Here is a 27907-nt window from a genome sequence, read left to right on the forward strand (position 1 = left end):
CGTTTCGTCTCGAGTGGAAGAGAAAGAAAACGGCTTCAAACGAGAAAAGAGAAGGAAAAAGGGACAAAGAGAGAACCGATCTGTGCGTGTGTTTCTTTCCCGGTTTCCTCGGTCCATGCAGCGTGTGGAAACGGTTTTTCGTCTGTTTACGCGAGAAGATCCGCGCGTTTGGAGACGGGCCAGCGATATTTTTACGTTTCGCCATTCTCGATTGGCGGAAACTGGCGCAACGGAACCGCAATACGGACCGAACCGAGCCGTTCCAGGAAGTAAGAAACTTCTCTGGAATCCGGATTTCCACGCGACGGCAAAAGGAATTTCTCTCGGCCCTGGCATTCGTATTCCACTCGCACGTCGACCGACCTATATTCCTCGCCGTTTCGAATTTCAGCTACCGATGCGACGTCGATGTCGAACAACCTTGGTTTCCTGACGTTTTTACGTAATACCCAGCAAATAGCTTTTCCATGGATTCCTTTTTGGCCGAGTCCCCGACGATGTACGGAGCTTATCGTTGGCCTGGTTTCTAGTAGCTGCGGATAATCTATCTTGAACGGGGCGTTAGCAACGTGCGGCTCGATGTTCGGCTCGTGTACGATCTTCTGCTATTAACCCTCCACTGACTTTTCCGTCAATTTGGCGGCTTGTAGCGACTATAAAAACACGATACGTTCTGTACGTCGCTTTATTATTTCAAGAATTATTAGTACAAATACGTTTTCCCCCAGAAACGGAATAGGTAAATCTCTACGTATGTATCAAAAAAAAAAAAAAAAAAAAAAAATTAGTGACATCACAAAAATTCCTCCACTCGTACCGTTTCTACTTCGAGTCTTTCGCTTGTGGCCGATGCGAACAATCTTACAAAAATCGCTATATATTACGAGTGATATACACATATACTTACCCCTTTTTCTTATATGTATTTACGTATGCATGTAAGAATTCAAAGCTCCAAGTTTGTCAAAACCTATGAGAAATTCGATCGGATTATGAGGTTAAACGTTTCGCTATTTTAGATACTTTTAAGTGTCATTTCTTTGGAGAACTATGTCGTTACGAGTTATCGTTGACCCATTTTTCGTATCTCTTAGTATGCGTATGCGTGAGGATACGATACTAGCAAAAGTTATTTGTGTTGATAGCCGTTTACATTTTGTGCAGTTCGCTGCGTTCGCTCTTATTATCTTCCTTGCCTTTTCAACATTCCTTTTTCCACTCTAATTATTCATTCAGATTGTCGCTACTATTTCATTCAGGCTGTAAAACGTTATTCCTCTGATAGCTTTGCTTCAATTTTTGCGTCCGTTGAAATATACTTCGCGTAGTATTATATATTCAAAGTTTCATGGAACTAATTATAGAAACGTTTGTAAATAAATAAATAAATTTATAAATTTATTTACGTATATATATATATATATATTTAGAACATCGTTGAGATATATAACGTATAAAGAAATATAACGTCGTCGACGCGCTTCGTCGACACGACAATATTATTTCTCCATAGTTTGGTATCTTTAGATTCTAGTCTGAAGACGATACGACGTTTAATCGTTATAGAACACGATGAAGATATATTTTAAGGAATACGTTTTTGTAGGATAGAAAAGAAACGAGCGAGAAGCAAAGTCGTCGTTTCTTCCGCGCGTTAATAAAATCTAGCGTATCCCGAGAAAGCGTGAAGAATTAACAGCTTGTTAGAAGACCGCCGATTCTGGCAAGACATTCGCAAATGCCTTGGCAGGGTAACGAGAATTATATATTTGGTTTGCAGTGTCAAGCGAACTGAAGCGCCAACAGGTACGCGATAGGCTAGAAAAATTGCGCGTGAACGCGGGAAGTCGAAGGAAGTGGAGCGGCCGCGTGGAAATTGGAGGAGTCGAACACAGCTTTCACCTGGTTACGCAAAAATGCGGAGCTCGAAACACGAAACAATGACCGAGCCGCGTGCTGATGTCCGATTTAACTGCGACAAAAAGTTCGCTTTTCTCACCCGAGAGCTCCTTCTACTCGTTTTACCGTGGAAAAATATCACATGCGAGTTTTCTTTCCGAGTTTTTACCTCTGGTCGAGCAACTGCGATCTCTATTAGGTGGATGCAAAAGTTGGTTGGACGTTGAACGCGCTAGAAACTAGAAAAATACAGCTATCCTGTTTTATAATAAACGTCGATACTGGATAATTTAGAAAAAAAGATCTACCTACGCTAGCGCGAATCGAAAGTTTTGAATCGTTAACTTTTGGACACAAAGGGCGTTTGAATTTTTGAACGAAAAATATACAGATAGATATTTGGACTTTTATATAATATTTATAGAATATATCGTATATTTTTCACCACGGTATTGTTCCCTTTGAATATTTCTATCGTGCGGTCGTTATTTGAGCCATTGCAGGCATTGTTCTTTTTTTCAAACCGTAACAATTTCGATGGAATAACGATAAAAGGCAACGTAGATCGTTCAATTCTATTTTCTACTTTTTACGTGCACACTTTTTACAAGGTTTCGAGTCTTTTTCGTCGAGCATTTAGCTGGTACGCACCGACCTATATTTATTCCATAATCAACTTGGTTCGGGTCGGTAGAAAGGACCTTCGTACGCAGTTTTGTGGAAAAAGTTGAAAGCTTCGCAACGAGCTGGAAATTATATTTTAGTAATATTCGCGCGTGGATAACGGCGAATAATTAGTCAGAAAATTGTTCGAAAACTCGTATAATACCTTTTCTGGTTGTCAAAGAAGATACGCGAAATAAACTCCAAAAATTAATTACTACTGTAAGGTCCATTCGTGAAATAGCGTTTAAATAAGAAGATACTTACGTATTTGGTTTCCAAAGCGAGCACTCTGTGTACACGCTGTTAATTCGTTTCGTTAATTCTAATACCTCGTTGTTTCTGGGAACAATGGCAATTTCAACTTACCTGTCAGAAACCTGTCCAATTTGAAACATTTGTTGCACGAACGTTCAAAAATTCAATCGGGGATCACAAACAGCAATTTGGTCGGTCGGCAAACAACGATGCCACGAAATGAAAATCAATTTCACAGCAGGCGCGATTCGACGAAACGTGAGCAAAAGTCAAAGGTGAATTAATTAACGGCGACCTGGTTATCCTTTGGTGTCCGGCGTCACCGGCAAATAAGCGTTGAATTTCATGTAATTAACGGCATACGTCGTCGTCGTATTATGCACGTTTATGAAAACAAGCCTCGTCCGTTAGATGTTTCCTTTTTAGCAATTGTGAGACTAATCGCTGCCTCTTGTAAGTACGTTTTCCTTTTTAAAGAAATTCAAATTATGTTGACTACATATAGCCCTTATTTAAAACAAAATTCGATGTATATAAAATATTTGACGCCGTGATTTGTTAATTATGTCTCCTTGAATCAATCTCGAGTATCTACGACTCGCGTATCGTTCCTTATTTGTAGATTATAATCGCCCGAGTGTATGTATTATTAAAAAAAAATGCTGCACTTCCTTGCTACCATACTCGACATCCGATACGAAGGAAAGATGAATTAACGCAACAAAATCCGCGAGGTAACCTCGTATTTCAGAATTCCGTGTTAATTATGCATGTTACAATGGCGCGAGTTTTACGAGTAAGTTTTCCTTCTTCCTCCGATCGTTAACGAAAGAATAACGGCGGTCGTCGATTACAACGTCCTCGGTTTGCGTTTCGAGGTGACGGCTGCTTAATTGTTCACGACGAAAACCGCGGATTATACGATCAAGCTGATAAAAATCAGGGTCATCGAAGCAGCTTAATTGTTTCGCACAATCCTGCACCGGCCTCTCGCCGTTGTGTTGTTCACACGACCATATACATTTGTACATTTGCATCGTGCGTGTCGTGTATACGCTATACACCTGTGTTTCGAATAGATCGTCGTTCTTGAAATTTTTGTTCGATACAAATACTTTTCGGACGATTCTATACCTGGATCGCCCAGAGGGTTGTCGAGATTAGTTCGATGGAGAGGATTGCCCTCGCTCGAACGATCGCTGAATATCGATTGTATCGCGCATGGCGTATCATTGACTCGAATAAAACTCGATAGAGGAAACACTCTCGTTAATTTTCAGCTCTACTCGTTCTAGGGCGGCCCGACTGTCGTTGGTAATTGCGAAACGAGTGTTTAAGGGAGATTATTCCGAATCGCGTAAGAGCACGTGCAATGTCGTTGACAGACACACCAGTTACCAATTGATATTTTGCTTTGGTAACATCTTTGAAAGTTTTTACGATAAATATCCATATGATTTGAGATCAACGATATGAGTTAAAGACGGCGGATTGCTCTGTTACGTCGATTTCTTTAATTTATCACGTAGATATTTAGAATTACACATTGCGACCTGTAATTTATCTTCGTGATTGGTAACTTACGATTCGTTTGTCCCTTTGTAGTAAACTCTAATTTTCTGTGCATGTATGTTACATTATATTTATAATAATACTAATAACAAATGTTACGTAATAGTATCTAGCATTCGATAGAAGGTTTATTGATACGTCAAATTTTATGCGAATTGTATTACAATTATGAACACGTACAATATATATTACGTTCTAAAAATTACTTGTATAAAAATGTTTACGATATACATTTATAGATTTCGTTTTCTTTTTAATCTCGATTTAACTTGGCTAATTGCACTCCAAAAACACTGGTCTTGACTTCGATTTAACAATCCGAGAGAAAAACGTTTACGATACACGATACATAATCAGTTAATTCTATATTCGTTAAATTCTATTATCACCAAAGTTCTCGCTTTCCCGATATTTCGATCATAAACGTAAAATTATAAAATTTGTATGAAATATCTTAGAAAAGATGTTCTGTAGAAGAGAACGAATGTATTTAACCGTAATTTTACGTCTTCTTCTGTTACAGGTGAGTTAAAGTCCTTGTCCTTGCCAAGGGGATTTCCGCCAGAATTAGCGGTGAAGGAGGATGACAAAGGTAAAGAAACGAGCAGCCCATTAGCTGCATACTCGATCACCGTTAATCGCAAATTTTATTACCAGCTGAGCCAGCTGAGAATGCAAACGCTAACTATAGATATGATTGTTCCGCGAGAACGCGTCGGTGCACTTTCTCGATAATCGTGGGTAGATTCAAGGGTTTACAGATGCCTTGCTTTATTTTATAATTATATTTATAAACATGTTGGACTTGAAAGCTAATCTGCCAGATATGGCGATTCTCTCGCGGGTACTAGTTTACAAAATTGGCCAAAGCGATCATTCGACGATCGAAGGTTCGTTCACGATTACGGTGGAAAATCATCGCGAGATTCTTGTGGGTACAATTTGTCATTTCTCGGTACAATATATCTCGGTGAAATATTTGAAAGTATATCCAGCAATTTCACCACCTTTATAGCTATTATTACGCTATTTTGTAGGTGATTCGATCAAAGTTAATAACTATAATATATTTGTTTGTTATATGTTTCGCTGACACGTTTTCCTCTCTATCTATTTTCAGAAAATTTGTTCTTTTAACGAAAATTTTCTTGAACATCGTTTAGGAAAGCAAAAATGTGCATGCGTTATTTCATAAACTATCAGAATTACCTCTTTTATCTACTTGTATTAAGTCGCAGACTCCTGGACAATAATTAAATACATTTATCAGGACATGTGTTAATTATAATTAATTACCATTTATTTCGGCATAGTTGCTTAACGAGGTCATAGATGATCTCGTTTAACAGCGTATATCGTGCAAATTAAATAAGAAATTGGCAAAACAAAATTACACGCTAAGACTTGACAACCCAACAAATATTATGCGGTTAAGGTTGTATCGATGGACGAAAGCTGAATCATCGTTGTTATTGATTCTTAAATAAACGATAGATAAACGAAATTATAATGCGCAATAAATAGCTAAAGTAAACATAACAATAATATGTTTGCGAATGTTCAACAGTGGTAAAATGTTTATGCCAGTATAATTTAGATGCTGTAATTAGAACAACTTTATTTTATCGTTAGATTTATAATTAGCACTTATCGAGCGATACATCGAACGACAAATGACAAATTGAACTCGAGTTTTTGTTTTCGTAGGCAGCGATTTATTTCCCAAGTGAACCAATAATTTTATGCCGTCTTATAGTTTACCTAACGACCAATAATTATGACTTTTAACATGCGAACAGTCGAGTTTATGAAATAATAAGAGCCTTTTCTGTTTCTGTAAACACGGCCTCAAGTACATACGTATACATGCCTATATTGCTACAAACTAATGAAACTGGTTCTAGAATTTGTGCGAGAAATTTTTGTTTTTTTTTCTGAATGCTCACTCGTAATGGCTCTTAAGCAAAAAAAGAACTGATATCTTTTACAATTTGCCTCCATACAGCGATTAAAATCACAGCATTCCTTCTATAAACACATTAAAATAGATGGTTCGGCATTTCTCTCTTGATGACAATCCGAGACTTGTGTAGGCTGCTATACCGTACTATACTATACTATGCTATGTTCGGCACACTCTCCTTTTCTTTATTTTTTTTTTTTTTTTTTTTTTCTTGCTCAGAAAATAAAAAGCAAGAAAAAAAAAAAAAAGAAAGAATAGCATTCTAATAATAAGAATAAAAAATATTCTTTGCCCGTTAGTCTGTCTTTCTACTGGTATAAAGACTAGTTTAGATAATCGGAAATCCCTGGTATCGATGTTTCTCATTCCTATACTAGTTAGAACACATTTACATTCGACTGATTTGCGTAAGGCTGTTGCTCAATTATTCAAATACGTGCATATGCGGCCGCGATTCTACTTGCAGCTGCTGTTTGTAGAAGCAAATGAACAGACCAGCGTGTTTCCGCTCGCACGCGTTCGACATGCAACGAATAGGAACTCGTGTCTCTCCTTTTCGATGAATCGCCTTCAACGCTCAATCCCTATGTTCCTACAATTTTCTACCTTTGTACTTTTTTTCTTCTTTTCTTTTTATTTGTCTTTAGTATTATTAAGTTATCGAGCATTCTCATTCTTCGAGTATTTGCTCGCAAACCGCATAATTTCCCCTTAATTCCGTATCATTTTACCTTTTTACCTAAGCGAATTTACCTTTCTGCATCCGCGAATGTCGAACACTGGGTGGAAACAAAGTGCTCATTACCGGCATATCTTTTTCTCTGGTTTCGCTCTGGCGAAGGAGTCTTCTACGGTCGTACAATCTATGTAGGTACAAGCAAATTGCTTTCAGTTAACCGCGGAATCATTCGTGGATCAAGTTTTTGGAGCGAGAGACCAAGCAAATTTCCTTTCGCCGTAACTTCCAATTACGAATATCCTTGTATTAATGCAAGGTTGCCGATGCGTTGTCAATTGCATACGAAGTAGAGGAAATTTTTCTTAAGATTACCTGGCCGGTATTGGTCGGAGGCGAAACAAATTTCCTACTTGTTTCAGTCGTGGTAAAAATAATTGTTTTTGCGCGAAACGAGTCTAAACTTCGATTTCACTAAATTGAACAAGCTGACGATATAATTTTCGTTCTCTGAATTTATTCTCCGCGGCGATCGAAGCGGTTGTTGACGCCATTTCGTTGAAACCGTTCGCAAGTTTCTGGTACGATCTTAAATTTTGTAAATTTTAATTCCTCGCCAAAACGTTACGTCACCTCCTGGCCTCGACTAACGCAAGCGAGTTCCGCGTAAATCGGGTTGGCCATCGAAGTTTCGAGGAACGTTACAGTTTCGTTGTATAACTTTTGCTCGCATGGAAATTAGCTGTTGGCATCGGTCCCGAGCAACCACCGCGCGACTATTTCATTGATGTAACTTTGGACGAAGAAGTTGAGCCACGGTTAACAGCTCTCTCGCGGAAACAGAATTTCACGCTGCCTTACAATGAACTTTGGGGCCGCCTTATTACTAACAAACTCAATAGGTACCGAATAGTATTGAAAACATTTGTCTTACGCTAAAGTTGCTAATATCCATTAAATATTCAACACCTATAATAAAAAATTCTTAACTAATAAACTTTATGTTATACGTGCATACGTAGCAGGATACGTAACAGGTTTCTACGTGATATTTTATATCGTATAAGCAAAATTGTCAAACTCTCGATGAGCTTTATCTTACAGCCACCTAGTATTACTATCCATAGCTTGAAATTACTCACGTTCGCTCTGCTACTGCCGCTAGTATCAAAATTGCATTTGCTTCCACAAAAACGATCCTTCACACTCGTTTGGCGTTCGATTCTCGAAGAACTACGCAAAGTTCACGTAACATCCTATCGGGCGAGTTGTTCGAGTATCTCGACCGTTATTGTCGCCGACCGCACTACTGGTGATCGCTGTTAACCCGTATTTATGACGCGCCATGGCCAGGAGCCAGGTTAATGCGTCAAAGTTACGTGGTGCTGTGTCGTCGCTCGTGGATATGAGCGTACAAGTGCATCGGGGCATGTATCGATGGTACGTATTCACGTGGCACGCGTATAGTTAGGTTCAGGCGTTTTAAAAGGTGCATATTTCATTGATCGATCGTTTCTCTCGGTCTCTGGATCGTGAGTTCCGCGTAGCGGAAGAGGAATTTATTTCGGCGATTCATGTCCAACGTAACAATTAGCAAACGCTTCGTGGGTTTTATACATCAACTAGTACGTTGATTAATTCGAATGTGCAAAAATAGGTAGGCACAAAGAATTTTAGAAATATACACCTGTACATGTAAATAGAATATTATTTGATATTGAAAACAATATCTAAAATTCTGTACCAAAATAACAATAAAAATTTGTTGGTGTACTATTTCAAATCGTCTATTGAACTCATTGCGCATCGTCTGAGAATATCTCAAATCCGTGACAAGAATTTGCACAAAGGAAAGTTCCGTCGAACTTTAACGTTCTCGTACCTCAAAGAGGGAGTAAACGAAATCTTATTACGAAGAAAGTACAAAAGTATTCCTGCGGGAACGTGATTAAACTTTCGAAACGTTGAATACATTGCGTAGCTGCCTCTCGTTCGAGTCTTAACGTTCCCAACCTTCCTCGTCTTTGGATCTTCCGTTCATTTGCGTTGCTCTATTTGCAACATGCATTAGCCCATCCACTCTCTTCGTCGAGTTGTCCCTTCTGGTTACCTTCTGTGACTACGTCAAATGCAAAGGTAATTTCGTAGGTGTCAACGGGTCAAGTACCGAAGCAATGACGAACCAACAGGAAGAGAGCACTTAGGGTGGAATAATAAGGAACTTCGTTGCGGTAACAACGAACACCGAGTTCACTGAGAATGTTGTCCAATCTTGGAGAAAGTCGCAGTTAATTGTAACCGTTCCCATCTATCTTTGTGAACAAATATATCGTTGTTGTCATTGTACATATGTATTACCAAGTACCTATTCGGTAGATGTTAAAACATATAATTATTTTATGATTTAATTTAAACACCAGCTGCTGAAGCTTGAGAGTGAAATTTAATTCTGGAATTTAGTTAGAAAGGAAAAGTATTGCTTCAATTATTTGTTTAGACCTCTTCTGCACAGTTTAGAAGAAAGGTATAGAACAAAGATAGCGAATCACTAGACTTTGACAAGTTTATGTATCGATTATTTTAGACAATCGATAGATTAATTTAATACCCGATTAATCTTTAAAGTTGTTTCAATTTAGTAACAAAATATTCAAATAAGGATAGAGTAAGACTTGAAAAGAAGTCAGAAAATTCTTCTGGAAAACGTAAATTTCTGTCGATGCAATGTAAGTTTTTCGTCGTGCCGCTCGACCTTTAAAATCAACGTTAAACAAGCATCTGTCGTGTTTATGAACACGCAGTGCACGCGTGCTACTGACGTCGCGTGGAGGGGATCTGTTTCAAGCAAAGCAACAAGCTCCCTTTAAGGGATATTCAGTTACATCAGGATGAACAAGCAGCCATGAATGCGTCGAAGAAGTTTTGCCTTTCTACGTTACAACTGCACGCGCATGTATCCTCGAAAATAAAAGTAGAACGACCGCGTTAGCATACGCGAGTCGTGACAAGAAAAGCTCGCAGAAGCGACTCTCGCCGAATCTAGCCTCGACGTGTCCCGTGTCAAACTCCTAAGTGGCCCACATTTCGTGGAAATGTTTCTTTTCTGGAAGTGAAACTCGGACAAAATCATGCCCCTTGCTCGCGAACGAAATAAACGCGAACATCCAATATCGCAGAATTGCATATTTTCCTCCTCTTTCTGCGTACACCCGCCGGAAACTTTGTTGGTAACTTCGATATACGTTTTCGAAAACAACGATTTGTCTTTGAGATAAGGTTTTAGCATACTTCTAGCAATAGTATTGCTCGTTTGTTGTTGTTGAATCCCCAGAATTTCTCGAAGCAAGTGCTACATAATACGGCTCATAGTCGTTCGCGACTAACTTGTTCGAACGAATCGATTAGCAAATATCAATTCGACAGGTAATCGGTTGAAATACGTAGCTGCCGTCGTCGTAGCCGATTTCGATGTTACCATAGTCGAGATGGAATCGAACAGCAATCTTTAGCAATTGCGTAACTTGGAAACAAAACGACAAAAATCGTGGCCCGTGTTTGCTCCGCACCATTTATCAAGCGAATCCATGCGATTCGTCGGACGAACTTTGCTGTTTCGTTTTGCTCTATCGACCACGGATCGATCTCTGCGTCGCGACCTGTTTTTACAAAGTTTCTTGCATAGGAAAAGGAAGAAGATCAAATGCAGATTTCGGACAATTTCTACCGCACTTGTACTTCGCTTGAATATGTAACTTGTTTGGGAAGCAAATCGAAAAACAACTTGTATTCTTCCGAAACTATTTTCACTTTTTGATTCTTGTTTGGTGTTAATACGCTTAGAATAACGCTGTTCCAAATTATTAAATCGAACTTGTACAACTCCGTTTAGTCAAGACTTGCAAAATGTTGATCAACTTCCTCGTTCGGAAAGAATTTTTCCGTAGAAAGGAAGTTTTTCAAAAAAGTGACAGCTAACGTAAGCGAATAAATCGAACGTGGCAATGGCTTTTTTTCGGAGAAACTTTTATGGGATCGTACATTGACTGTTACACGTACGGGTATTCCTCGTATATAGATATATAGGTCTATATATATGTAGCCTGTACATTTATCAACGTTCTTCTACTACGATCATAGTAACGAAGCGAAGAGGATGAAACACCACTGCGACAAACAATTTACGTTCGATCAAAGAGAAAAGCTCTTAAGTCCGAAAGAACGAAAAAACGAAGAAAACCGAAACCAAGCCCAAACCACGCAGCGAATCAAACTGCGGTGTTCATCTGGTAAAAAGTATAATCACTGAACGTAACGGTTGAAACGGTCCCCGACCTTTGACGTAAGAAAGAACGAATGCACGATTCAATTACCATTAAGTATTTCATTTTGTATCTCGGCAAATTTTCTTTGCGACGAGCATGACGATCCATCGGATGGATCCCATCTCCACGCCTTTAGCGCCTGGCGAACGAAACGGATCGCTAAGATAGCCATTGCGCCCATTGCACCCGTTGCTAAAAATAATACGTCGTACGGCACGGCTATAAGCGCAATACGGACCGGTGGTCTCGCGTGTGGCGCGTCTGCTACGGGAAAGGGTGTAAACGAGCAAAAGAAGAAGGTCTCGGTAGAGCCATGGAAGCAAGCACGTTAAAGCACGTAAGTCGGTTGGTAGGTAAAGTGCAGGCCGTGCGAGAAAAGATAAATGGCGTCTGCTCGTTTGAGATCGTTGCACGCGTTTGCTTCTGACGGCTCGAGAAATGCGGAGGTAGGCCAAATTAACGCAAACGTAAATATTCGTAGCTATTCGCATGGTTCACACGCAGTCTCGCGGGAGAAGAAATTACCGCGATTAACGTCTCTCTCCATGCTTCGAGAGACAACGTTTTTAACGTTCAGGTCGATTTCACGTCGATGATAATCGCAAGTACCTGAATCGTCGGAATTTATATCGAAGACCAGTTCTCCGCTGATAGAGATAGGATCGAGCATGTTGGAAGTAAGTTCAAATGCGACTCGAAGACACGAGCTTCGGAACATCTCACGAGTGCTAATAGAATTTCGTAAATATATTGCAAGACCGTGCCCTGTGCCTACGATCTGTTATATGGAGGTATTCGATATCCGCGCTGGCAACGGTAGTCGATGGGGATTTTATTCGAATTTAGTAGGTTGCTGTTAGCACTCTGTTCGGTATATCGACCAATCGATCGAAGTTTTTACGACCCATAAAATTTTATATCTGTCGATGCGCAGCCGGCGATCGGCGAGCTGTCACCGGAACAGTTTTTGATTTTTCACTCTGTAATTGCCTCTCGTTTGCGTGTTCGTCACGGCACGGCGTGGCGTGGCGTGGTATATGTTCGAACGCGTTGAATTTCCAGGTCGTAACTACTCTCAAACAGTACGTTTAGAAGCAGTCGCGATACCCGGTTAATGTTGTGAGGATTGTTGCGAGCACTGTTGCAAGAACGAGTTAAATGAATCTGTGAGTGTAAAATATGAAAAATTTCTCGCAGCAGATGTCGATCCCCGCACGATTTTATTTAATTTATTAAATTGAAATTATTAAATTGAAACATTTACGTAGAATAACTTGGACGCCATTGTCTTAATAAATGAAACGACAAGAGATACATACTTCGGAAATTACAAAATTAAGAAATTGAAACCAAATTCCATATTAACGATAATAGAATCGATATGAATATTATGTTTCTATATATAAATATCTTATGTTTAATAAATAATCATTGTAGTTTTAATCTGCTCGGAAGAATATTTTAAAATCTTCGTAAATTAAAAGATAATTATTACGAAAGCATCGAGTATTTCTCAAAGTTCAATGTAATGCACGGTAAAAGTTAGAACGAAGAACTTGTAGCTACAGAAATCCAATATTTGTCAACAATTACAGAATAAGTAAAGAAAGCAACTAACTCGCGAGACATCGAGTTAATAAAGTTTCATCTGGAAAGAGGATACGAAGCGTGTGTAATTATATGAGTCAACGTACTATGCTTGATTGCTTGAAACAAGTTTTGAATGTTTTTTGTAGAACTAATAATACGTTTCGTCTGCACTTGCGGCATAGAATACGTCATGCACGCATCCGTATGAGTCTAGTGACCATGATGTAATTGGACTTTATGACAGACTACTGTCATTAACCGCTTTTAACAGTGCATATTAATATCTCTTGCATGGAACATTTCATTTTCCTACGCTCGTATAAAATTCCCATAAGCATCGAAAAGGATCAGGTTTAATTGCTATTTAGTTCGCTGGATGAATTACGACTATAACATAACACTTTTCCATAATAACAATAATGACTATACAAAATGGTAACTGTTTAATCGGACAAGAAATTACGACATTTTCATGATAATTAATTACCGACATAACAATCGGTATAATATAGATATCAATATCGAAATAAAATATCCAAACGTTAACGATTTGATCCATTAACGGATCATTTAAACTGCGATTAAGATACAGTTAAATACGAAAGCTATTCGTTTATACTGAAATATAGAAATCTGTCAAGTTCTTTGTTTCATTTATCCGTTTTCACCGATTTGGATAGATATAGGTACAAAATTCATTTAAGTATAATCAGTTTCCTTTCAGTTTCAGTATAATCGGTTCCCAGTACTCTTTCTTGCCATTTAATTCTAATAAATTAAATATAAATCGAAACGACGACCATCGACAAAAATTTAGACGAATTTTCATGGCAGCCAATCTTCTTCCTTGACGAACTATGGGGTCCGAGGATACCTCCAGCTGAGAGGCGAAGCACGCTCGTGCCACTCCTCTCTCTGTCTTTGTTTTTCTTCGACGTTCTTCCTTTCGCTCGTCACGTCCGTGGCGTCTGTGGTGTCTGTGCTTCTTTCTGCGAGATATCCTCACTCGTTATGCTTGTTTTTTGATTTTCCTCTTCGTGGTCTCGTCGTTAGCAGACGACTTGGCGCGCGCCACTTTACGTCCTCGAGAAGCTGTGAGCTTTCCGAAACTCTCGGGTCTGGAGAGTTTCGCTGGCTTTCATTTCTTCTTTGACCATCACGAGGAAAGGAATGGACAACCGGCCGTTCGCCTAGCATAAACGTTGTAATATCGTTCAGAGAACGCGAAAACTACCGAAGATTCTTCGATCGTTTTATTTGTCGCATTGTCGGCCAGGATGTCAATATCGGATAATCCGTGCATGCAGTATGGCTCGGACGCCTGTCAGGACTTTATTCGAGGCAATCTATCTTTTGTCGCCTCTTTGGACGAGGAGGATTTCTTAATTGCTCTTTGATGTCGTTTCTCCCGTACGTTATTGTTTTGGCAGACTGGTTGAAACGGATTTTACGCGAATATGCGCATGTTCTTCTTCGGGAATTGAGATAACGTAGATCTTCGTGGATAGAAAGTATAGTAACAGCCTACCGTTGTGCTTATCAAATAGCCTCGAAATTAATCGATACGTACATATTATTTAAGGCAATACATAATTTTCAACGATAACTTCTTGATGCCGTTACAACGTACCGTGAACTATCATCTCGTGATACAATACAACTGAAAAACTTGAACAAGTCGTATGCAAAAGACACTAAGTCGAATCACTTTGACTTTTATTATTAATTAATTTACACGCAATAAACAAAAAGATCGCAATGATCGGCAAAGAGCTTGCACAGTTGAATGCCGAGTTCTGTTTTTGGTTCGCAAAAATACGTCAGAAATCAGCTGATCGGTGTTGGTGCGTAGCGTCGCAGAAGCGCAGCGCCACGGCCACAGCCGTAGCCGCGGCGGCGATACGAACTAATTTCCACCTCCTACGTCCGCTAAGCAGGGATTCCTTCGTGCAGTCCAGTTCCGATGTTCCTCCGCGACGGTACGAAACAATAGAGGTGCTCCGGGGTACAGTCATGTCCGAACCGTGTTTTGATCGTTTTGTTCGCGCGTGAAACGAGTGTCGCCGTACGAAAGATCAGTGGAAAAGTGTGTACAACCAAGAACACTCGGTGGAGAGCAGTGCGTGCAGATGAACCGAGAAAAACCGGTAACGTATCCCACGCGCCTTAGAGCGAGTCCGCGCGAGTCTGTCGAAGTTGAAATCGAAACGGTGACAATCGGGTTCACGGTATCGCGTTCGCATTTCCCGTCCATACTCCGGGATACCTGTGTGTTAAACGTTAAACGACGAGTTATAGATACCAAAGCGTAGATTAGGCAGATTAGATTTCATGTGGGTACCGGTGTATAGCGATCGACGATCCCTGTTGTTTACGCGGCCGATTAGTGGCGGAACAGAGACAGAAAAAAAACGAGAAGGAGAGAGATCCAAGGTGGAGCGGACAAAAAAGATTTAAACGTGGCTGTGTGTGTGGGAGGGGGGGGGGGAAGTTGAGTCTAGCGTTACGTCTCTTTCGATGCGAAGATGCTCACGATAGTTGCGTGATGCGCGAGTTGCTTCGTGACGAACTTGATTTTTGGAGAAATGTCTCGAGCTCGTACAATGATCGTCGAGCGAGCCAACGTCGATATCAAAATTCACTCGTTGTAATCAATGTGAAGGTATTTACCGCGTGCACACAGAGAGGAACACAAAACATTATTATTGCGATGCGTGACACTTTTTTTCGAATGATTTGATGATTCGTAGAAAGGCACGATTCTAAGTATTCGATATTGTTATTCGTTGCTCTCACCTTTTCGTAGTTTACATTGAAATGTAAGAGGAAGCGAGAGGGTGATTTTGCCTATAGTTCTGTAGTCTATAGAATTGTCGATAGTTTTTGCCAGAACTTTGTACGACTGTGCCAATACTACGGGGTTTCCTAACGAGGCTTTCTTGTGTACATTGTTTCAATATCATCGCATACCTTTCGTGACGTTGTAGCTGACTTCTTTCAATTGTTAGTTCGTATTTATCGTATATTCTTTTTCATTTGAAACACAATTACACAAAACAGATCATATTGATTTTTGTTGCTATAATCTTTTTCTTTTTTTCTTTTTATTTAGAAGCGCATGACTTAAAAATAGATAGAAATTATAGGGAAAAAACTGTAAATACTTTGAAATTTTGTAAAACATGTAATACTCCGTAGTAGAGCATATATTTATATCATTTTATCTGTGTCTATCTTTATCTGGGAAACGCCTAAGTACAGAAACGTAGATTATTTGGTGAAAGGAGGTAGTAAATTCCACTTTAATATCTTTTTTATCTGAATATTTTTTGTTTATTTCTTACCACCTTATTTCTTATACGTACGTTAAAGCAACGATCGGGGAAAGTATTATGAAGCCTATGCTCGTAAATGTTAATAAGAAGATCATTATTGTAGAAGAGAAAAAGGTAAAAGTAAATGAATTATAGTGTCAATCAGCGTCGAGGATAGTTTTTCTGAGTGACATTTTGAAAATTTAGGTTTAAATACAAAGTACAAAACTGACATTTATTAGTTGCGTTGAAATATTGTCGGAACAGTTTTTGTGGTAGAATTGTGTTTGAGCCATATGTAAGAAATATTTTATTCTGATCACCAAAATATCTGTTATCGTTATTATGATCATTGATGCGATTGAATATAGAGGAAATCGGTGGAGTCAGACGAGTCATCCGCTTCCCGACCAAAGCTACGAATTGAAAACAGATCTTTTCTTATCAAAGAAACGAAGGTATTGGTGTAGCGAAAGCTGAAAAATACCAAATATTGGATTACGTCGTTTCGTATTTAGAATAGAAAATTGACGATTTAAATTAAATTGGAGACTTAGAATTGAAAATGTGAAATTCAAAAGCACTGAGAAACTCGCGAGACGGATCAAATTCTAATGTGAGTTCGCGGTCGACTTGTTCGGGATCGAGAGAGAATCGAATGCGTAACTCTTCCGCGGCATCGATAACCGAACGATTTAGCAGGCAGCCAGAGAATTGCGCGGCAGTGCGCGAGTCACGTATACCGCAAAGAAACCTTGACTTTTTTGTTCGGACGATCTTTCCAGCAGCGGATCTGGCAGGCCATATTTTCTGTTCGAAGCCGTTCGTGTCGTACCGTGTATGAAAGTGAAAACCAGTTATTCTCTATCGTTTCGTCCCCTACCCGTATTTGGTCACCGAATAAGATCGTCTTGGCGCGCTTGTTTTAGGGGCTCGATCGATTTTTGCCATCCAGCTGGTGGTGATTTTTTGCACATGGCGGCACACCGGAATCTTGTCTCGATCGATCGATCGATCGTTAACGATTTCGTACGCGTTTATGTAGATTGCCGCATCGATTTCATTGTCTAAGAATTTGTTACTAAGAGAAACGCTCGTAGAATAATTATTTCTTCTTAGTAGCTTCTCTTTATGACGTTCAACGTTACTCGTATTTCCTGCTATCTTCAGATTATATTTCGAGGTTACAGGACGGATGCCTTTACCGTAGAATAGTGAGAAAAATTCGAAACAATAATAATCTTCGGAAGCGCTAGAATTTATGCGGTAAACTATGTCGAGCAGTGATAATGATGGATATGATTGTGCAGAAGTAGTACGGTTAATACATGTAATAGCGATGATCATTAAGATGAAACGGAAGGATACAGTTGAACGGTACTGTCGTTATTACTGTTGTTTAAACTAAGACCTTAGTTTATTGGGTTTTCGGTCGCATACATATACATGCGAATGAATAGGCTGGTAATGGTTAAACTTTAATCCTCGTACTGCTTGCAACGTATCGACGTATCCTTTGCAATCGTTTCTAAGTAAAATAAATATCCCTTGATTTATAGAATTTATCTTTATGCAAATTTTACACTAACCGATTCTTTGCACTCTGAAAATTGTTATGGCGCGATCGATCAACAATTCCAGTATATTTTTTTCTGAAAACTGGTTTTGTTACAAAAAGGAAAAGGTTGTGTAAACGTTTGCAAATTTGTTTATACAGTAGATCTTTCTTTCTTGCGCTTTTTATCAGCGACGACGATACGAAAAATAATTTTCATCAAATAATATTATCGTCGCCGTTACTCGCTCACTGTCGGCATTCACCGTGCCAGACGAGTACAAAGGATTATTTTTCCTTACAAGTTTCACCGATCGTTTAAATTGCAATTTTACAAATTGTATCTATTTTATCTCTACGCGAATAAAAGCCTACATTTTCGGCGAAAGTACAAAACTTGAAACGTTTCACGTTTCAATTCCAAGATTTGTTTCGTCGAAAATTGTACTTTATTAAGATAATTTTACGTTCAAAAATTATACAAAAAATCATAGCTAATTTCGATGTTTAGCGAAAGAAATTGAGCGGCAAGTTTTAAACGTCAGCATTTTGACAGAAGGAAGTCTTTTGCTAGACGTATCTGGACAAATGAACTGGTTCCTGCCGGAACAGGGACGAGTTTATCGCCGTATACGACAGATAAAAGCGAATGTCGTTTGTACAACCTCGCACCTGTTTGCACCATGAATGATTAGACGCTTTAACGAAAGGAAACATTTTTTAGATCGTATTCGTGGCGTGTCTATTCGTTTTGTCGTTACACGTGCCTGCGTGTTAGGGCCATTTCTTCGATGAATCTACTTACTTACCTAACTCGATCCGCCGACCAATTTGTCACTCGTCGAAGCTATCGTAGAGCGAAATATCATCGATACGATTCTCATCTTTCTTAGCTATTTAGCATACTATTTTCCCTAAAACTTCCCAACGCGTAAATAAAATTCCTAGAACGTTACATAGTTATCAATAAGATATCGTTAGCTTAATTTCATTTTAGTAGTCATTTATACGTACAGATGACAGGGACTTTTATTTCAGAAAACCGTGGATAAATTTAAACCCTGATAGAAAGAAAACGAGCTTGTACCTACTATTGTTTCGTTGCGCCCGTCGTTTGATTTTATCAGAGTCTAATTTGAATTTTTTCCTTTGTTTCGTTTTTATTGAAATAGTTTCCCGTTGTGCCAGGCAGCTCGAAAATAGACGGAGCTTCGCTTCGCGTTGCAAAGTATCGTTGCTCCATTTCGAGAGTCAAGTTACCGGTGTCTCATCGAACGTGCGTGATTAAGTGCACGGAGAATTTGATTACAGAGTACGATAGTTAAGATAGATTCGTAGAACTGTTCTACATTTGTCTCTGGAAGAGGGAACACTGTTGGTCGATGTTACCTGTGCACGTGCGCAAAATGTTGAAATCCGTCTGCGAACTGTTATTTGCGGTACATTTTCTTTCCCCGTTTCGTATAACGACGTTTCATTCTACTTTTCGTTATCGATTATTGCGCATATTTCTACTTTCAATTAGACCATGCTCGAATTAGACCGTTTCAAATTTCTTGCAAACGTCGTTTATGCAATTGCCATGTACGATCGTGACTTTATGCTTTACACCCACCTCTAAGTGTGCATATATATGTTCGTCTCTTTTCTTCATCTACGTTTCTAGCTAAAAAAAAAAAAAAAAAGTCACAAGTTTCGATCTGCCGCGTGAAACGCAAGCCTCGTCGAGAAGCATCTGGAGAAATAACCTCGTTACTTCTCAAACATCAAAGACTCGGCTCGATTCTCTGGTGGCGATGGAATCGACACGATCGAGCCGGTTCGTTGCACACCATCGTGGTTCCCTGAATCACGGTCGATTCAGTAATCGCCCCTCGCGCGGCCGTCGACTTTCATTTTCGTCTGTCTCATGGCGTGTACCGTGTACCAAAATAAACTCCCCTCTACCAGGGTTCCTCGAGAGTGCAGACACCCACCGAGTGGCCGATAAGTAAAGTTACAGTTAGGAATAACCGCTTGCTTTTGTATTTTTGCACCTGGATCTCGGTCTGCCTTCTTTTTCCACCCTTTTGTCCCTTTCTGTTTCCGTACACCCTCCTTGGCCTATACACCTTTCCCAACCAGGCTGTTCGGTGACCAACAAGCAGGTGTTGCAGACACATGGAATTCGAATAAGCAGGTGCAATAAGCGAATCCTGAATCGCGTTCTCGAAGGAATCGTATCGATCCGAACGTTAAGCGAATGTCGTTGACACCCCGAGTCCAGCGTTATCGATAGTTTTCCTGCAGGAATACGTTTCGCTATCTACGATTCCAAGTTTCAGGTTGTATCGATCTTTATTGTTTAGCAGGCTACGTGTTATCGAGGAAAATCGTATTTCTATGGAATAGCTCTTGTAATACAACTCTGTCTGTCAGGCGTTTCCTCCGTTAGTTCGATCTCGACACGTCCAGCCAGAGATATCGAGTGTCGCTTAAATAATCAATCGACTCATTAGCCCAGGCGAAACGTGTATCGTTCGAACGAAAAATTTGCTAGTGCTCGAGGCTCGGATTCAATGGCGAATAGTAGGTAGAATCGAGCGTACGAGTGCTTCGTTGCTGGCGCGGCGGAGGAGCGTAAATGAACCCTTTTGTCACCGACCTCCGGTGTCGGAGGAGCGTCCTTCGAACGCGCACGTAACGCACATTAAAATTAACTCTGCGTACACGATCCTCGCAGCATGTTCCATTCAGCGGTGCAACGGCTTTGTGCGAACGTGGAACGTCTAAAGCATTCGCCGAGTGACCGTACGCCTTCGGGGAGACGAAAAATAGTGGCTGGTGACGTAAAACGCCGCTGGCGAAGATCCTTGACTCGGAAACACGGCCTTACCGAGGTGGCCGTCTATCATCAGGTAAATTTTGCATTTTCTAATTGCGAGGCGTTCTCCAAGCGACACGACGACCGATTTACCTGCAGCGACGTTATTATTTCAACGATTGCTCAGAAAAATAACGATTCGCGAATCTAGTTTACTTTTCTTTTTTCCTTTTTTTCCCCTTAGAGCAAAACGATAAAAAATAATTTGGTGAAATTGTTAGTTCGGAGATGTGCCAGGGTCTTGAGCTTTTGAATCTTATCCCAAATATTCTAACGTAACTTAATCCAATCTATTGTAAATTCTATTTTATCGCAATGTAATTGTGTCAAAAAAAACTCTCGATTTTCATTTGGACCGTGTAAGAATATCGTAAAAACCTTTATCATTCTCTCTCCTTCTCTCTCTCTCTCTCTCTCTCTCTCTCTCGGAAGTCTCGGTCGCGGAAAAATACAGAGAAGTAATATTTTTAAGGTACATACGGGTTGATTTGAAGAACATATCTGATGTGCAATTAACTTTTGATTTTGTGGTAATGAATTAATGCGTAACGCAGTTTGTGAATTTTACAATCCACTGTGCTTTTATGTTGAAATAAAAATTTAGTATCACGTGTCGATGTTTCTTGAATTAACTCTGGCTGTAGTTGGTAACACATAGTTCGATGTGATTTAATTAACATTAAAACCTGTTATCTTGGATTATAGTTGCCGAAATTAATTTGGACATTGTTGTGATTATTTCTGCTTATTAAACTACACAAAGTTTCTCGTTTCCCTTGTTTATTTCATATGTCATATCCATATTGTACATGCGATAATTAATAAATAGCGTGACGTTTGTTAATAATGTACCGAGGATTGTAACAGGTGTGTTGTATCGAATACTCTGTAACTTATATAGTAAAACGGAATTTTCATTTATAGCGGGTTGTTAATAGATAAAACAGGTTGGACGCATGATCCGAAACTTCTAATTGATTTAAGTTGGTAAAAAGTACGATAGGACAAAAAATAATTTTTCTACGAAAATTAATGATTTTCGATTTAAAATCGGATAGATATGATATTTTGAAGTATCATATTTTAGAAATGCAAAGAATGTGAATTTAATTGTGACATTCGTATCGCAACTTGAACTTTTTTGTTGTCATTCGTTGTTGCAAACATAGATGTTCCATAAAATTTTCTGAAATGTTAAACGATTTTAAACGAACGAAAGCCAAATAAACATATTTCGCTATTAATGTCGCACGCTGAAAGGATTATAGATAAAGAAAAACGATGATTTCGTGAAAAAAACCCATTTAGGAAACTATTAAGCAAAACGATCGGTACAATGTATCCAGGCATAAAGTTAAATGAAAGAAAGCTCGGATAAAGTTTCTCGAAGGATAGTAATCGTTGGAAGTCTCATTTGAGCGGAGCATCGCATTTTTTCGCAGTAGGCGGAGATAATTCTCTTGTTCGTAATTCGTAATCGAATTCTTTCGTTATTAACAAGCGTAAACAATTACATGTTTGATTTCGACATTTTGAAGAATCGCGTTCTAACAAGAATCTGTGATCTGTAAACATTTTCATTCGAGAAAGTCATATCTGTTGATATGACGTTTATCTCGATACCACGATACTCTTTCCACGAGATAAACGTTTTCCTGCTTTGCCCATCTAATAGAAAAAAAATATATATTATATTAACAAGGAATATGAAAATGGAGGAGACGAATGAAGCATCGTATATTTTAGAAACTATAAAAATTGTCACGAAACACGCGGATAACATTGCTAGTAGATCATCTTTGATAGATCGTTATACGAAATACCAGGAAATTTCCATCTTCGGGCATCTTATCGGTTCCATAGACGTCGCATAGGACGATGATACGGGCTACTCGGTTAATTGTTAATGGTTCTATCCCGCGCCCGTGATCCACTTACCCCATTAAACTCGTTCTCGCATTATCGTGGTCGTTTCGAGCGATCGACCAATTACGCGTGAGTCGTTAGTCGTCTGGGCACAATGTTGTGGCCGGTTTAACGCGTATTACGATCGCAGCTTCGGGAATTGCACCCTCGAGCTATTTTCCTCTGAGAACCGGCCTTTAGAAACTGGCTGTACAACACCGCGCACCATACGCTACTCAAGCATGTCCGACGTTGGCTGAACGTTCGAAGCGGGCAATCGCGCAACAATTATAGAAACGTTAGAATCATTAACGCGTCAGTTATTCGCCAATTTTTTGGCCGCTCGATCGTCTCTCCTAGATTTTTTTTTCTCACTGCTTATTATGATTAATCGTGTTGACAATTATGGGAAACGGCACGGTGAAACGCGACCACGATGTTCGATTCTTATCGCTCGTTCGTTTTATCGACGGGGAAGGATCGTTCGCTATCGAAAGCTATAACGGATCGTATGGAACAGCGTCAAAGTTCTTCGGACAATTTTACGGAAATTTATGTGGAAACTGGCGAAAGTACATCGCGTGATGCTCGGATAGCGATCCAACGTAGCCTCGTCGAGCGGGTCGAATTCGTTCGATTCTGCGATCTGATTTCACGTTGGTTCTTTCGATCGTCTCTTCGATTCGTTCGTCAATGCAGATACAGATCGAGATTTATTATTATAACGATCTGTGATCCTCCGTTTCTAGAAAGATCTTTATCGATCGAAAGAGAGCATCCGAAACGATCGAATGTACATATGAATCCAAATATATATAAAAGCAAAAGCACAGAGTTCTACCGTACCCTCGTCACAATACCAATATCACGCGAATCGCTGCCGCAAAACCATTAAAAGGAACGTTAAAAGCTTCGATGGTTGAAAATCGAAGTGCGAATTAACGCGCCCCGAGCTCGGTGGATACATATTAAAGTACAGTGAATATATTGACGGACGGATTTGCATCACGAGACTTGCCGTTTGTTTGACCGTGCGAAAATTCAGCGAAAGATGGCCGGAGGGTATAAAGCTCTCGTGTTCTGCGAAAGCTCCCGGTTTAAGCAGCTTACCATCGCCGCATTCTACGCAGCGAGTAGCTGCTGCCGGATTTAAAATTTCCATTGACATAACGTGTTTTCACGGAATGGTAGAACGTAGCCCGAATCCCTTTCTAATTTGCTATTCGACCGTCGCGCGTCGGTTTAACTCGTCATAGTTTAACTCTCTCGGAACTACCGTCGAAATTTTGTCCGCCTTTACGAGCGCGTGCGTAACTTGCGAATATTTCCGTGGAAACTTGTTCGTGAACCGTGTTCTCTCGTATCCGCGACAAGTTCTCGACCTAGTTGCCTAGAGCCATCGAGGTTCGCGGTGGACTGAAAGAAGAATCGTATCGTAGCGCAGTGATGTCATATTGTGATCGAAGGAAGAACATCGGCAGAGTTTGAGTCATAGTTGCGGAAGCGACAGTGGAATTTTTCTGTGCGAAAAATGCGAGTCGATTATGCAGAGGGAAGGGGATTTTCTCGCGTGTCGCATCAGATACTCTGCGTAAAATGCTGCAAAAGGGAAGATGAAAGAAAGCAAGGGAAGAGAGAATATCGGACAACGCAGGAAGCGGCTTTCAGGCAGGTAGCAACGACGCAACATCCGGTATGGATAACGCCTAACAAAAGGGTATGCTCCTTCCGTTCGCGTCGACGAAATAGATACCGGCTTTCATCGCGTGATAGCGCGCGGTAGACGGCAGATTTTTCGTGTAAAGGACGCTCCCTTGTTTCCTAGAGTTCCATTATGAAACAACCTCGTTGACGAAATACGTTTATCGGCTCTGAATAACGACTACGGAATTTATAATCGCGCTGCAAATTCACTAGAGAACGTAGAAAGATGTCGGTGTGAGAGACGTTAACGGCATTTTATTACGCGACGAGTCCTGAATTGCGTAGAAAGTGTACATGGAAATATTCGTCGTTAACTCGCAGAGTAATTAGTTTCATAATTACGGATATAATTCTTCTTACGAGCGTTATATTCTGATACTTTGGCTGTGTCAAATAACTCGTACGATATACACACAGATAGTCTACGCGCTGAGAAGGTTAATCGATATTTCGTCGCAAAACGGGGGTAAGAAAAGCAGAAAAATTGATACTTTTAAAGGAGACTTGTCGTGCAATCCTGCGATCAGAATTTCCGAAACCTTTAAAACCCGCGTGACTATGAAATCCGTGGTGTATTAGCTCAGTTTGCGTGTTCTCGAGTCTTTTTTTTTTACATTTGTTTCTTTGGTTGCATTTATCTATATGTTTATTTATGGCGTAAAGGAAACGCCATTTGAAAGTTGTGGTTGTGGTTAATCTGACCTATATTTTAACTTTACAAAGATAAATAATTTTACAAATATTTGGCTGTTATTAATTTTTCAGTTATATGTAAAAGAAAGCAATAGATGTTCTTCCAACACGCGTTCAGACTTATTCGTGGAATTATTTTCGTATAATTAATAATCATTATGGATAAACCGAATCAGATATTGGACGATTTTATGTCGTTTCTGCCACTTGCTCTACTTTTCTCTTACGTTTCGCATAGAATCTCGCGTCTCCCCGCGAAAAATAAAGCATTTACGTTATCGTACGTACTTGTTTTGGGACTAATTTAGCGAAACTCCCGGCACAAGCGTATCACGATGTTTCGCATTTTGTTAGGACGTAAAATATTTCATAAATAGCCATCTCGTTGCCGACAGCCTTCCGTCTTTATTTACGTTAACAGGGTCGATTTAATTTAACTCGGTCGCTTTACCAGCCAAAAACTTGAAAACGAAACGAAAAGAGCACGACAATTTGCCAAATGCTGCCGCCTCTGTTCATTGTTCGATGTCCGTGCATCCTTCTTTCGTTGATAGGCCACAGGGTATGCTACGTGATCAAGTGTGTAACGCGGAGATTTTATAACAATATCTGGGACAGGTCGGTGAACTTTTCATAAGCGAGATTCTTTCGTTCGCGTTTCTCGTGATCCATAAACGATCGAATAACGTTTAATTCTCCGGGATGAGGATCAGACAGGCGCGTTTTAAAATATATTGGACCGGTAAAAAAGTAACGCCGTTTTTCGTACAAAACTTCATTTGCAATTTAAGCAGAGTATAAGTGAAATACAAATGGGTTAATGCAAGTATAAATCTTTATTAACGTTGTTATTTATGGATAAGGTTGAGGTCAGAATTAATGGCGCAATACAGGTAGAATACAATATAAACAGAGCGAATTTATATTTTAATTGCACCGTTGAAATTATCATAGGCGATAAAGTGAAATCCGCGAGTTATCGATCCGTGGCAAACAGAGGTGCACGGCGAATAATTTCACGAATCAGTATGTGGAAGTAATGATTCCATAGTCGCGATCGTTGAACGTGATTAAAACTGAAAATTTACTCCGATTCTCTCAGACATTATTATGCGTATTTTAATTGCCATTTAATCTGCTGCGTTGTTTTTTAAGTTCTCGAACTAACGAATTAAAAATCTTTTCGTTCTTTTAATTTCTGTTTTCTCGTTCCCTTGTTTAAAAATCATTTCTTTGTTATCGCTGTACAATCCAATGTATCTGAAGTCGTTTAATGAAAATTGACATTTAAAGTTATCTACGCGTATATATAAATATAATTGGACTATCCTTTATGGCAGTTGTATCTATTACCTCTCGCTATAAGAAATATGGCTATCGTAAGAATGTAACGAAACTAAAAGAAGAATGTACGTGTGAGATGCAAAAGCCAATTGTATCGTATGGAAAGACAGACTGGAATTTCGTTTCGCGTAGAAACCCGTGGACGTAATCTCCGCTCACGGCACTTGTAATCAAAACGGCGTAACGGAATAAATATCGCGACTGCTTGCTACTTGTACGTGGTATTGACCAAGACACGTTCCCCGCTCAAATTATTTACCGTTTACTGTTCAAAACACCACGAAAACGTGTTTGCAAATAGAGTAGATAAACAAAGAATGGCGCGGGTAAACGAGGTGGCACGAAATCGCAAGTGTATAAAGCCGGGAAGGCCATGCTCGGACAATCAGGAATGCTAATCGAGTTAATCGACATTCGCTGAGCTACTAATTAGCTCGCGATGCGGCGTAATGAACAGGGTCGAGTATTAAATTCTTCGAAAGTGGAGATTACAGTTGAATTCAATGGTTCGCGTGTGGAGGAAGAGCTCGGCGAACAGTTCATGTGTAACTGGATAGCAATGTTGTATAAGTAAATATGTAGAATGAACTGCTACGTGGGAACCTGTTGTAACTATGGCTAAGATCGTGATTAAATTTGCTTAGGAAAAAATTGTATATTTTGTATATTTGATATTTAAAAAATATCATATTAAATACATGCATGATGTTAGCAAGTACAGAAGCATCTGGCTTTACAATGTAATAACTGTATGGTCGAAGATTATAATACACGAGTATACGGTATGAAATTATAAGCACTTGATGCGAATTATTTGCGAGACGGAAATGCAGCGTACCCCGCATCGTTGTAATTAATGTTAGAAACGGAGGAATTGCATCGCATCGTTTCCAAAAGGAGTAACGCGAAGGGCATAATATCGCTTTCTTACATTTCCAGCAATAGGTGAAATTAACGCAAGAGACAAACGAAAGTTAATTCTGTAGCCGAGTGAACTTTTTAAATTCCACTGGATGCTCGTTGAAACGTATTTCGCGTGAAAAACGTCGAAACATTCGCAGTAGAACGGCGAAAGGATCGTAATGGTCTTAACAACGTTTCTAAATATCTTCCCTGGTTCGAATATTGCGAAACGGTGCTTTGAGGTGGAGTAAAAGCAATGTTCCGAGAAAACGTTATCCAACTGCGTTAATTTCATTACACGAATCTCGCGCCAACCGGGCGGCCGCTTAATCGCGGCGCGTATACACTGTGTGCACGTCCCTTTGTTGCCGGTACTTTCCACCGATTGTTTCGGCGTCTCTAACGTTACATAATGCATGCACGATTGTTATGCAATCGCACACCTGCGCTTGTGCGGTCCATGCCGAAGATGAAGCGCATTTTCGCGCGTCCGAACGGCTCCATTCTTGCCAGGAAACAATGTTTCCGCGCTGTAATTGATTTCCGATACACGCGTAGTAATAATAATTGGAATTAATACACAGCATATTGTTTGCAATTGAATTCGAGGTTTGCTCTCTGCAGAACAAAAGAGAATATCGTTGGTTTGTGATAATCGTTCAGTCGAACTGACTCGAACTGAC

General features: G+C 39.7%; 1 protein-coding gene and 1 long non-coding RNA gene across 14 annotated transcripts in view; one reads left to right on the forward strand and one right to left on the reverse strand.

Moving 5' to 3' along the window:
* LOC126864580 (ras GTPase-activating protein raskol) overlaps positions 1-27907 on the forward strand; it is a 255631-nt gene that overhangs the window by 122783 nt on the left and 104941 nt on the right. For 9 of the 13 annotated variants that reach the window (XM_050616044.1, XM_050616045.1, XM_050616047.1 and 6 more), the window contains one exon: positions 4916-4984. The exons of 3 other annotated variants lie outside the window; for them this stretch is intronic. In XM_050616044.1, coding sequence (XP_050472001.1) covers positions 4916-4984 — 69 coding nt within the window. Of the gene's footprint in view, positions 1-4915; positions 4985-14888; positions 15091-20534; positions 20710-27907 lie in introns of those variants that run through there. One more of the 13 variants, XM_050616053.1, reaches the window with a different exon arrangement.
* On the reverse strand, positions 6535-8855 carry LOC126864601 (uncharacterized). Its single transcript, XR_007689245.1, has 2 exons — positions 8174-8855; positions 6535-8000 (listed from the first exon to the last, which is right to left on the reverse strand). It is a non-coding gene; the product is annotated as an uncharacterized LOC126864601 (long non-coding RNA).

The sequence above is a fragment of the Bombus huntii genome, chromosome 4, assembly GCF_024542735.1.
Source record: "Bombus huntii isolate Logan2020A chromosome 4, iyBomHunt1.1, whole genome shotgun sequence".
Classification (NCBI taxonomy): Eukaryota; Metazoa; Arthropoda; class Insecta; order Hymenoptera; family Apidae; genus Bombus; species Bombus huntii.